We start from the raw sequence: 13,541 nt of genomic DNA, 5'->3' as shown, positions 1-13,541 counted from the left end.
AGGGATATGGGGATCAGGCGGGAAAATGGAGTTGAGGTTGATGATTAGCCATGATCTTATTGAATAGCAGTGCAGGCTTGAGGGGCCGTATGACCTATTCCTAATTCTTATGTTCATTCCCCCCTCCTCTGATTTGTTATGGTCTCCCTTTTGGAAAGGGGAGTCTAGAGATGGAGATCTGGCTTAACCACATTAAGCTCCACTGGGTCTCACTCCCTTCTGCCAAAACCACCCACTACTCAAGGATCATCCTGGATGGCAAACTGTCTCCTTAAACCCCCCTCCCTTGTCCCTCCCACCTTCATGAACAATAACTGAGGAGCACATGGATTTCTTAGTCACCAAGGTAAAGGACAATCCATCAACTACCTCGACTGTTTTCCTTCTTTCTGTACCAGGCCAACCCTTCCCCCAATCCCCCTTTGACTCTAGATCTGAACTCGTAACTCATTCTAGCATATATTGAAAGATGAGGTGCAGTTTTGCTCTCCTTATCCGAGGAAGGACCTATCTCCTTAGAGGCGGTGCAACAAAGGTTCAGTAGATTGATTCCTGGGATGAATGGGTTGTCCTATGATGAGAGATTGTGTAGAATGGGCCTATACTCTCTGGAGTTTAGAAGAATGAGAGGTGATCTCATTGAAACATACAAGATTCTGAGGGGGATTGACAGGGTAGATGCTGAGAGGTTGTTTCCCCTGGCTGGAGTGTCTAGAACTAGGGGCCATAGTCTCAGGATAAGGGGTCGGCCATTTAAGACTGCGATGAGGAGGAATTTCTTCACTCAGAGGGTTGTGAATCTTTGGAATTCTCTGCCCCCGGGGGCTGTGGCTGCTGAATCGTTGAGTGTATTTAAGGCGGAGGTCGACAGATTTTGGGACTCATGGGGAATCAAGTGAAATGGGGATTGGTCGTGAAAGTGGAGTTGAGGTCGAAGACCAACCACGCTCTTATTGAATGGTGGAGCAGGCTCGAGGGTCCGTATGGCCTACTCCTGCTCCTAATTCTTAAGTTCCTCGAGCTTCCATTGAGCTTCTTTAGAACAGTGCAGGGGGCCGAGGTCAGAGTGGGAGTGGGGCGGAGAAATAAAATGACCGGAAGCTCGGGGTCATGCTTGCGGACTGAACAGAGGTGTTCGGCAAAGCGATCACCAAATCTGGGTTTGGTCTCCCCAGTGTAAAGAGATCGCATCGTCAGCAGCGAATACAATATACCAAATTGAAGGTTGTACAAGTAAATCACCTGCTCGAGGAACAGCACCTCATCTTGCGATTCGGCACTTTACAGCCGACAACATCAAGTTCAACAACTTCGGATCATAACTACTGCTCCCAATTCTTCGGTCAGCAGGTGCTGGTAATGATTCTGCTTTTGTCATTTTCATCTACTCTAGTCCCATTTTCTTTTTCTTTTATTGTCCCATTAGCTCCCCTTTTTGCCTTGCACCATCATCCCTTTTGTTGTTTCATTTCTCCTGCCTTCCACCCTATCACAGACTTTTCCTTTTGTTATTTCCTTCCCTCCACTCCCACCCCCACCTTGGTACTTGCTAAAAACCGGTTACATCTCGAACTTTTTCTAGTTCGGATGAAGGGTCCGTCGACCTGAAACGTTAACTCTGTTTCTCGCTCCACAGATGCTGCCTGACCGGCTGAGCATTTCCACCATTTTCTGATTATTATTATTTTTTTTATAAAAGATTTCCAGCATCTGTAGTATTTTGCTTTTGTTACACCTGTTGGGCTGGATACCAGCTGGTTTCTATTCTGTTAAATGTTTTTCCTGATGCAATGTCCGGTTCAATCTAAAATACAAGATGAATATAATTGGTCCTTACCCTCATTTTCTAGGCCACGTTTTTTATCTGCTTCCATTTCAGCTTTACGGTGATAGTCTGCATTCTTGTGCTGAAGAAGTGCTTTTTCTCGTTCCAACTGCCTTAATGCTGATTCTACATCTTTCCTGCAAGTTATCTAAAATTCAGAGGCTTAATTAGTAAACAGGATCTTTTGTGTATATGCCAAGTGTACATCCCTTTTCTAAAATTGGAAATATAATTTTAAAAGGGCACGATTTTAAAACAATTTTACTTCTGAATTATTTATCGTGTTATTTATATTTTTGATTTTATTTAAATTTTCTAGTAATAATCACTTAAAATGTAGAAAAAACAATCACTACAACATGTAACAAAGTGAACAAGTTGATAAATCCAGTGAAATCTCAACCACAATTCTCTCCTTCCCAAACTGCAGCATTTTATTTATTTATAATTTTAAAAAGAAAATCTGTGGCACTGCCCTCTGCATATAGCAGAGCAGCACAAAACAAGGACATGGAAAGGAAACTCACTGCAGGAATTAGGGATTAAATACTCATCCGCAGCACTCCCAGTGCCTGGAGCCCATATTGGGATGTCAGACTTGCACCCCACGATTTTCCATCCATTAAAATGAACTCTCGAATCCCCATGATGTGCTCCTGGCATGCAAACCTCTATAAAGACCTAGACGCCCATGGCTCATCCATGAACCGGAATAAGTATTGAGAGAATGCAAATATATGCTGTAATAGTTGCTACTCTGCAGACTGTAATTATTTCTTTAGAATTGTTCCTTTTACAAGTTTGGTTGGTATGCACAAGATGGTTCTACTTTAAACTTCTGGTCCAGAACTACAACGTATTCCAATTATTTGAGTTACTGTAGAAAAAAAATCTTAAATTAAAAGGAAGTACCTCGGAATCTAAAAGTATAAGCAGTGAACTGCATTTAAGTTTTTCTTTATATAACATTAACCTATTTTCTCACATTTTTATTTCCCCCCCACCATTTATTTTTCCTGAATAGGAGAGTGGCTCGAGTCCACTTCCATGCCTTTGCCAATGCCACAGCACTGGGAAGAGTGCCGGAGCAGGACTGGCCCCGTGTTCTTCTCCTAGTTGTGGCCTCCTACTAAACCTTCTCCTCTTGACTCCCATACAAGCTATTCCAGGATCCCTCTCCTCATGCACTGAAGTCAGCACCCCCCACCTTCAAAACCCCCCCGCCTCACCAATTCGGTCCTCATTAACTACAGCCCCATCTACTGTATAACCTTCCTTTTCCTTCCAAGGCCCTTGCATTGTTGCCTTCCAGATCCATGCCTACTTCTCCTACAATTCTCTCCTGAATCAATCGAATCCGGTTTCTTCTCTTCCCACAGCACGGCAACAGGCCAAATCAAAGTTCTGAACGACATTCCCTGCGATGGTGACTGCATTATCCCTCCCAATCTTCGCAGCAGCTTTCAACATGGTTGACCATATCATCCGCCCCAACACCTCGCCTCCAGTGCTCAGCTCAGTGGGACTGCCTTTGTTCAGTTGCACTCTCACCTGTCTGAGAGTAGCCAGAGCATCACTGCGAATGGTGCAGGGTGGGAAGAGACGCTATTATCTCCAGAGTTCCCCAAGGATCATGGTTCCCTCTTCCTCATTTACATATTACTCCTTGGTGGTATCTGCATACATGGGGTCGGTTTCCACGTGTACAACTCTCCACAGCTGCTGTGCTGTTACTACTTGTCTGACATTCACTCTTAGATGAGCCACAACTTCCTTCAACTAAACACGGGGAAGATCAAAGTTATTGTTTTTAGCCCTCGCCCAAACTCTATAACCTCGCCACCAACTCCATCCGCCTCACCGGCCACTGGCTCAGGCTGACCCGCTTGCTGTAGATTGTTTATTTATTCCCTCTTTTCCTGTTGTGCAGTGCTTGGCCTCTACTGGTAATTGCCTGGAGCGGCATAATTAAAAACAAAGCTCACAGCATGGGGAATTACAGGTATAGTCATGTCCCATCACTCAGTGGTGTCGTGTTTCCAGAACCTTTACAAAAGGTTGATGCAGGGAGTCACGTGTAAACTTAAGCCCTGCCACACACTGGCATTGCAGATTAGAGCTTTAATACTTCATCCCAAGTGTGCAAAACTTCCGGAGTTTTGTACGTTAGAAATGTTAAACTTGGACACATTCAAAAGACTATACGCAAGAGTGGGTTTCTTTTTTCTTCCTTCTACCAAAGGCAAGTCAAATAAAAGTCTTATATACCTCCCATTTCCCTTGATAGGTAATGTTGTATACTGAATTATCCATTATAATGAATTCTTGCGACCTAATTCAAACCTGTTGCCATTAAATATTCCCCTAAACTTAATATTTCTTGCAATTTCTATCTATTTAATTAGATAAATTAGACTTACATTTCTGTCAAACATTACTAATGTCTATGCGGATGTTGGAGTAGCTTCACAAATCGTGGATTAAATTTAATTGTTCCAATTTTTATTTCTAGCATTCTTTATCTCCCAAACTGCATAGTCAGAAATCATAGAAACGTACAGCACAGGAGGCCGCCATTCGGCCCGTCGTGTCCGTGCTGGCTCTTCGAAAGGGCAGTCATGCTTCGTCGCACATCCTCGCTTTTTGTCCGTAATGCTGCAAGTTCCTCGTCCTCAAGGATCTGTCTAACTCCCTTTTTAAAATTATTTATGGAATCAGCTTCCCTCACCTTTTCAGGTGCAGCGTTCCAGATCCCGACAACACCGTGAAAAAAATTCTCCTCATCTCCCCTCTCGATCTTCAGCCAATGATTTTAAATCTATGGCCTCTGGTTACTGACCCACTCGCCAAAGGCAATAGCTTTTCTCTCTCTACTACCCTATCAAAACCTCTGATCAACTTGAAAACCTCGATTAGCTCACCTCTTAATCTGCCCTGTTCCAAGGAGAACAGTCCGAACTTTTCCAACCTCTCCTCAGAACTGATGTTCCTTGTCCCTGGTAAAGCTCCTCTGTCCCCTTTCCTAGGGTTTTACTTCTTTCCTGAAGGGTGGGGCCCAGAATTGTCCACAATACTCCAGCTCAGACCTAACCAGTGATTTATAAAGTTCGAGCATGTTCGCTTCGCTTTGATATTGTATGCGTCTATTTACAAACCCAATAACCCATATTTTTTTTAGCCACCTTATCAACTCGCCCTGCCACCTTTAAGGATTTGTGTATATGGACACCAAGGTCTCTCTGCTCATTTGTACTTTTCAAAACCATGCCATTGATAACATACTGTCTTTCCACATTAATCCTCCCAAAGTGCATCACTTCACACTTCTCTGCACTGAACTCCATCTGCCACGCTCCTGCCCATTTCACCATCCGGTCTATGTCATCCTGAAGTCTACAACTTTGCCAAGTTTCCTATCATCTGCAAACTTTATAATGCTGCTCCCTACACCCGAGTCTAGGTCGTTTATAAAAATTGGACTGTAATGGAACCAAAACTGACCCCTTGAGGAAACATAGAAGATAGGAGCAGGAGTAGGCCATTCGGCCCCTCGAGCCTGCTCCGCCATTCAATGAGATCATGGCTGATCATCCAAATTCAGTACCCTGTCCCTGCCTTCTCCCCATATCCCTTGATCCCTTTAGCCTTGAGAAATATATCCAACTCCTTCTTGAATATATTTAATGAATTGGCCTCTACTGCCTTCTGTGGTAGAGAATTCCACAGGTTCACCACTCTCTGGGTGAAGAAATTCCTCCTCATCTCTGTCCTAAATGGCCTACCCCTTATCCTTAGACTGTGACCCCTGGTTCTGGACTCCCCGACCATCGGGAACATCCTTCCAGCATCTAGTCTGTCTAGTCCTGTTAGAATTTTATAAGTTTCAATGAGATCCCCTCTCATTCCTCTAAACTCCAGCGAGTACAAGCCCAATCGATCCAATCTCTCCTCATACGTCATTCCTGCCATCCCAGGTATCAGCCTGGTGAATCTTCGCTGAACTCCTTCCATGGCAAGAACATCCTTCCTCAGATAAGGCGACCAAAACTACACACAATACTCAAGGTGTGGTCTCACCAAGGCCCTGTATAACTGCAGCAAGACATCCTTGTTCCTGTACTCAAACCCTCTTGCTACGAAGGCCAACATGCCATTTGCCTTCTTAACCGCCTGCTGCACCTGCATGCTTACCTTCAGCGACTGGTGCACAAGGACACCCAGGTCTCGTTGCACTTCCACTTCTCCCAATCTATTGCCATTCAGATAATAATCTGCCTTCCTGTTTTTGCCACCAAAGTGGATAACCTCACATTTATCCACATTATAGTGCATCTGGCATGCTTCTGCCCAATCACCCAACCTGTCCAAATCATCCTGGAGGTATTCGGCATCCTCCTCACAGCACACACGCCCACCCAGCTTTGTGTCGTCTGCAAATTTGGAGATATTACATCTAGTTCCCTTGTCTAGATCATTAATATATATTGTGAATAGCTGGGGTCCAAGGAACGATCCCTGCAGTACCCCACTAGTCACTGCCTGCCATTCGGAAAAAGATCCATTTATTCCAACTCTTCGCTTTCTGTCTGCCAACCAGCTCTCTATCCAAGTCAGTACCTTGCCCCCAATCCCATGTGCCTTAACTTTACACGCTAATCTCTTATGCGGGACCTTATCGAAAGTCTTCTGAAAGTCCAAATACACCAACACCACTGCAAACCACCTCCTAGTCTGAAAAGCATTCATCCAACACCACCCTTTGATTCCTGTCACTGAGACAATTTTGTATCCATATTGTCACTTTCCCCATAATTCCATGGGCTTCCATCTTCTTAATAAGCCACCTGTGTGGCACTTTGTCAAATGCCTTCCGAAAGTCCATATAAAACATCTACCGCACTACCTTGATCAACCTTCTCGGTTACCTCATCAAATATTTCAATCAAGTTAGTCAGACACGATTTGCCTTTAACAAATCCTTGATCAACCCATGGCTTTCCAAATGAAAGTTTATTTTGTCCCTGATAATGGTTTCCAATAACTTCCCCACCACCGATGTTCAGCTAACTGGCCTAGTTTTAGTTTATCCCTCTCACCTTTCTTGAAAAGTGGTATAACATTAGTAACCCTCCAGTCCTTCGACACTACTCCTGTATCCAAAGAGGACTGAAAGATTGTGACCAATGCCTCTGCTATTTCTACCTTTGCTTCTTTCAGTAACCTAGGATGCATTCCATCTGGACCAGGTGGCTTACCAACTTTCAGTAATGCTGATTTTTTTTAGTACGTTTTCGCTATCTATTACGATCCTATCCATAACTTCACTCTCCTCTTTTAGTGTAACCTTCACATCATCCACTTCCTTTGAGAGTTGATTACTATATTTAATTACTATATTTGCACTTTACTCTGGCCTTCCTGCCAAACAAAATATTAGAAATGGAAGAGGCAGAATGCACAATTTAAAAATTAGCCAACACTGTTTGTATAACTGAATCTAATTCATCTAAATTAAGACTAAAATTAAAATGCACCTGGACCAGAATACAAAAAAAACGAGCTGTACCTCATCTTCCAAATCTTTGGATATCTTTTCCAGGCGACTGCTCGTTGTTCTACAAATGAAAAGAACAGGTAAATATCAAGTCCTGAAGCAGAATGCTTAACAAAATAGAAATACAAAATGGCAACTCCATTTTTCTGGTTACCTTCACTGGGAAATTTCTTTTAGAATCAATAGGTTTTTAATTTTAATGGGCACATACCATACCAGTGCACCCAAGGGTACATTTACACTTCAGCTATCACTCTCAGACCAGTAGCTGCAGTTCAGATCATAATAAGCAGAACATTGTTTGCTTTGCCTGGCTGAAACTTCAATTCTTCTGTTGAAGAGTGAGCTCTGCATATACTTGCCTGGATGCAAGCATATATGGTGGAGCTCTCTCCCAATAGTTAGGGATTTAAATATTGAGACAATAGAAAGGGTAGAATCCCTGGTGTCTAAATGTTTAAATTGAAGTCAGTTAGGTTCAACTAATGCCCAGGAAGTCCAAAAGGGCCCTTCAGCACTTCATAAACCACATTTGACGCTACGCTGTATTTACACTCCATGTGGCATCAAGCCAAACTAGCACAAGACGACTATATCAAGGCAGTCTCAGTCCGAATCATTCTGGCATCGGGTCTCTTTACACCAAGACAAAATCCTCAAAGACAGTTTGTGGCGAAGGTTTGTTTGAGATCAATTCCCTCTTCCCACCAACAATGCTGTTGTGCACCTCCAAGATTCAAGAGCAGAAGCCTCGGTGCCATCAAGAGCATTTGAGTTGAGTGTTAGAGGAGCCCTTTCTTATTTTGAAATTTCTTTCAAAACTTTCAAGTGCATGCTCTTGGTTGGGAAATTTTCCATATGGTTGTACAGGCAGAAGGGAATTTTAAGATAAAACCAATGAAAGAGGAGTGGAGGAAAGATTAAAAACTAAAACGGGGCTTGGATTTGGATCAAATAGTCTCTGCTGTTAGTTCCTTCACCAAAAAATATAGAGCCAAGACCAAACTTAAACAGTTGTGATTTGGACTTAGTTGTAGTTCCAGCCAAACATTTCTGTATTTCGTCAATGTTATGCTGTGGTCAGTTTTGTTTTTGTTTAAAAAGTGCATATGCAATGTTGATTTAATCTGCTACAGTAGAACATTCAACTTAAGACGCAGTTTGGCTCCGTTAAGAACACTCACGCAAGTAAGAAGGATTTGGGTTCAAACCCAAATCTAGGACCTGAGCACTTAAACTCGGCTGGCCACTTCAGTGTCGTACTGAGGGGATGCTATATTGTCAGAGGCAACGTCATTTAGAAGAGACATTAAACCAAAGACCCCTTTGCTTGTTCAGTTAGGTGCAAGAGATCCCATGGCACTATTTGAAGAGGAGCAGCGAGATCTCCCAGTGTTTGGGTCAGCATTGCTCGCTCGCCATCACCAAAAAAAAAAGATGAACTAGACAGACATCACGTTTGCTGTGTGCAAAGCGGCTGCCGCATTTACCTATATAAATAACTATGTAATTCAGTTATTCATTGGCCGTGAAACATTTTGGGATATCTTGAAGACATGATGAGGTGCTTTATAAATGCAAACGCTTCCTCTATTATTCGCAGCCATGGCTATAGAAATCACATCAACTACAGGAACACTATTTCACACATGTAATTTAAAAAAAAATCCTATCCAATACATGGTAGGGTTTATCATAATAGATTTTCTTAAAGTGACAGGATTTCTTCAATATGCAACTAACCCATACACAAAAAATTCTTGCAAAATGAAATAGTAAATAATTCCGGACATTTTGTGTGTGAATCGTGCTCAACAAGGTGATGACCACCAGCACTGGGACATTAAATCATTTACAATTTGGGGAATCTGCTATCAGTGGCAAGCATGCTCCAGTCACACACAGCATGGGTTAGATTCAGAGTAAAGTTTTCTCTCCACTGCCCCAATGATGTGCTTTAACCGCAGCCTCAGAACAGCAACACTGACTGCACTAGTGTGAAATGTTCCGAGCTTCCATACCAATCACCCTTTAGACAAGTAAGGGTGGTTATGCTTAAAAGCAACCAAAATTCATTTTACATACTATCCTTAACAGCCAAAAAACAGAGGAGACGTTCAATCCATCGGTGTAAGCTGGTTTCAAAGCCAAGTCCAAAAGGGGATGAGACAGTGTTATCAAACTCTGTCCTTGTTGCTGCGTACCTATATTTTTGTTCCATTTCATCTTTGGCTTGCATTTCATTGTTCAATTGTTCTTCAAGCTGGTGTAGCTTCTTCTGTAGTTTTGCAGACTACAATGAAAAATGTAAGAAATATCAGCAAGAATATGAACATATATACAACATTCCAATGAGCTTGCACACAAGCTGTATATAATGGGAAAAAGGGACATACTGTAAGTGCAAACTTTTTAAATGCTCCCAGTGTTTTCTTTATGCCACACCAAGGATTAAATATTACTGCTTCATTTGCAGTGGAGTATTTCTTAAGAGGACACTTCTTTTGTTGAATCTCAAAAATCACATTATCCACTCCTGTACTGCATTGTAATTTTTAATGGCAACACTTTAAGCCATCATCTATCATACCAATTATACATCATTTACCTGCAGCATACTACTCTACACAGAGTAATGCTGCAGGTTTTTCCCCCCTATATCGTACGTGTAAGGCTGGATGAATGAGGAAGAATAAAACAATTGTGTTCTCTGAATTTTGCTGAACTTAAAATTGCTATATGTGTGATATAAATAAGATACACAATAGAGCTAGATGGTTTGTAGAAAATTTAAAACACCAGTATATTGGGCCGACATAATCCATCACTTGTAATTTTTCACCCTAGCATCAGCTGTTTCAGTAAATCAAGTTCTGTCATTTATTGGTCTATTAAAACAAAAGAATTGTGTTCAGTTGGTGCAACATAACAACTTTGAACACACCAAAATCAACTCAATTCATTTATTTTCAATGTGACCAATGCCAGTTTACATTTTTTGGATGGTACATATTCATTTAAATATCTAGATTAGAAATAATTTTTTTTTTTATTTTTTATAAAAAGGTCTGATTAATATTCAAACAAAGCAAGAAAAAACCCTGACCTTCAGCAAACCATACTTAATCCTGATGCTTACCCCACAAATTAGATGCAAGGCGATCATTCATTTCTAACTGAAAAGAAAAATTTCTAACATTTCCAAATATACTTTTTAAAAGTACATAGATTCAATTTAGACTACCTCCCTAAACAACTGGTGAAGAGTCAAGATTCACGAAGCAGGATCCAGGCTTGAGCCCCGGAGTGTACCGAGTTAGTTCATCCTTGCTAGGGCAGTAGAGGCACGACAATTGATCTCCGTGCTCCTGGGTTAGGGAGGGAAATTGTGTCATGGTTCCCCCTCAAAATCACTGTCCAGGGACCCTCAATGAAAGTGCACACGAGTGTCAGATGAAAGGATAGGGCTGAGTGGTGATCCACATGCATGCACCCCGCTCCCCACCGCTTGCTGTCGGAACCCTACCAATATTCAATGTTAAGACTGACAAAGGAACAACGGCCACTTAGTGATGTACTGGAGGTTGCCTGGTGCTTATGGAACTATATTCCCACAAGCCAACGCTTTCAGAAAAGGAGGGGAGAAATTTGGCAAGAAAAAAAACCCAATAATTAAATCAATTTTCGATTTTTGCTGATTTTAAAATTTCTTCCCCCACCCTTCCCCCAGGCATCAACAGAGCAACTGGCTTGGAGGAGTTACTAGCCATTAGTATGAAGAAGTTGAACATTACAAATCTGTTAAAGGCTGGGTTAGTAAATGCATGACACTGTAGCGCCTGCCAGCCAGTTTCTGCAAAAGGAGGTAGGCATCAATGTTTACACAATCAATAATCTAACAGAAAAAGACAGATACTCCTGCACGCCCCCTTCCCCCACCCTACCCAAAAAGCCATTAATGCTCATCATTTTTTCATTGGTTCTTACAAGGGTTCTGGTGGGTGTTGGCTCCCTCTACCACTTACAAGATGTTTTCAGTACTATCAATGGGTATTCATGCAAGCCTAAAGATGCATCAACCATATTGTATTGCCTTTGCCTTCTGCTATTTAATTTCAATTCAATGAGAACTCAACAACAGTATTAATTAACATATTAGAGAAGGCAGATTTTCACTGACGTCACTTCGCCTTTATAGTTCAAATAACACTTTTCTTCATAGCTAGTTACTTAACCATTCACAAAGCCCTCCGTAGTGTTCATTTAAAATACTTTGCAGCGTTATTACTAATTGCTGCCAAGCAGAAGTACTAAACATAATTTAAAAAATAAAAACCATTGAATAAAAGCAATTACTACATGCAACTTAAGTTGTATAAAATAAACTAGGTTTAAATAGGAAGCCTATTAAATTCTATCAATATTTGAACAAAAAACCATTTAGCACTGCTTTACATGTTAACTGTAAACCACGTTTACACCCACCTCAATTTTACTGGGTAAGTTGGGCTCATTCTCTTTGTAGGACGCAGGCGAGTCACTTAGCAACCTAGGGGGAAAAACACAACTTTTCTATTCAAGATTTGACAACTTCTGCAGTCATGCCAATGCACTCATGTTTTTAATTAAAGCTCTCTTGATCTGCCTTGGCTTAGCAAGTTTATTCAGTGATTAGCTGAGTCATACAGAGCAGGAATGTTCCAGATTCAATCTGGGTTGAGTGAGAGGATCTCAGCTGGGGCAGTGGTAAATGCGTTAACGTAGAAACATAGAAGATAGGAGCAGGAGTCGGCCATTCGGCCCCTCGAGCCTGCTCCGCCATTCAATAAGATCATGGCTGATCATCCAAATTCAGTACCCTGTCCCTGCCTTCTCCCCATATCCCTTGATCCCTTTAGCCTTAAGAAATATATCTAACTCCTTCTTGAATATATTTAATGAATTGGCCTCAACTGCCTTGTGTGGTAGAGAATTCCACAGGTTCACCACTCTCTGGGTGAAGAAATTCCTCCTCATCTCTGTCCTAAATGGCTTACCCCTTATCCTTAGACTGTGACCCCTGGTTCTGGACTCCCCGACCATCGGGAACATCCTTCCTGCATCTAGTCTGTCTAGTCCCGTTAGAATTTTATAAGTTTCAATGAGATCCCCTCTCATTCTTCTAAACTCCAGCGAGTACAAGCCCAATCGACCCAATCTCTCCTCATACGTCATTCCTGCCATCCCAGGTATCAGTCTGGTGAATCTTCGCTGCACTCCCTCCATGACAAGGAGGTTAAAATTGGTCTTAGCAAACCTGGGATAATGGGTGGGGGAGGGGGAGACAATTATCCAATCAAAACTGCTATCCATTGGTGCTTGATGGAAGTGTATGGTCACTGCAGGCAAAATAACCTGCTGACATTCACTGTCAAAGTTCACTCGTGAATGGTTGGAGAGTTCTGGTGCCTGGCGCCTGAAAAGATGGTGGAAGCAGATTCAATCATAACTTTCAAAAGGGAATTGGATATATTACATGAAAAGGAAAAATTTGCAGGGCCACGGGGTAAGAGCGGGGGAGTGGGACGAATTGGAGAGCTCTTTCAAAAAGAATGGACTCCCTCTGTGCTGTATGATTCTATATCTTAGCAAGGAGGGGAGGAATTTGAGGACAAAAAGAAAGTTTGTCTGAAGGGGAGCCTGTAATTATCAATAAATGAAGCTTTTGATTTAGAGTGCTGCCGGCAATAGGCACATACAACGGACCGCACCCACCCCCGCCCCTCAACAGTACACTCTAGAATTACCATACCAAAGAACAAGACTCTAGAATGATGCAACTAGATTTGTTACAACGCGTATACCACGAGCAATGGAATTTAGTTAGTTTATGATTTCTATTCACTTTAAATAAAGACATCAATAACATTTTTGATTTAATTTTTTTTGTAAAAGCAATTAGAATTCTACCATGAAGGAGATGTTACAGCTGTGGAAAAAGGGTCGAAAGTTTCGGGCTCTTCCACTGGCATAGGAAAGGTGAAGGGGGAATCTAATCAAGGCGCTCAAAATTCTTAGAAACTTCCCATTGGTTGGTGAATTGGAGAAAGAGTCAGGCAAAAAAAAGAGGGGAAACAGAGTGAGCGACAGAATTGCTGACTGTATAACATACCTCAATCAATA

General features: G+C 41.9%; 1 protein-coding gene across 7 annotated transcripts in view; it reads right to left on the bottom strand.

Moving 5' to 3' along the window:
• rock2a (rho-associated, coiled-coil containing protein kinase 2a) overlaps positions 1 to 13,541 on the bottom strand; it is a 220,863-nt gene that overhangs the window by 77,027 nt on the left and 130,295 nt on the right. For all 7 annotated transcript variants that reach the window (XM_085996310.1, XM_085996308.1, XM_085996305.1 and 4 more), the window contains exons 10-13: positions 11,865 to 11,928; positions 9,584 to 9,672; positions 7,392 to 7,440; positions 1,838 to 1,973 (exon numbers count right to left, since the gene is read on the bottom strand). In XM_085996310.1, coding sequence (XP_085852436.1) covers positions 1,838 to 1,973; positions 7,392 to 7,440; positions 9,584 to 9,672; positions 11,865 to 11,928 — 338 coding nt within the window. The remainder of the gene's footprint in view (positions 1 to 1,837; positions 1,974 to 7,391; positions 7,441 to 9,583; positions 9,673 to 11,864; positions 11,929 to 13,541) is intronic.

Source organism: Somniosus microcephalus, chromosome 9 (assembly GCF_052327205.1).
Source record: "Somniosus microcephalus isolate GS21.2 chromosome 9, FLI_Smic_1.0, whole genome shotgun sequence".
In the NCBI taxonomy this organism is placed as follows: Eukaryota; Metazoa; Chordata; class Chondrichthyes; order Squaliformes; family Somniosidae; genus Somniosus; species Somniosus microcephalus.
The sequence above is the reverse complement of the archived record's forward strand: the minus strand, read 5'-3'. Positions and strand labels throughout refer to the sequence as shown.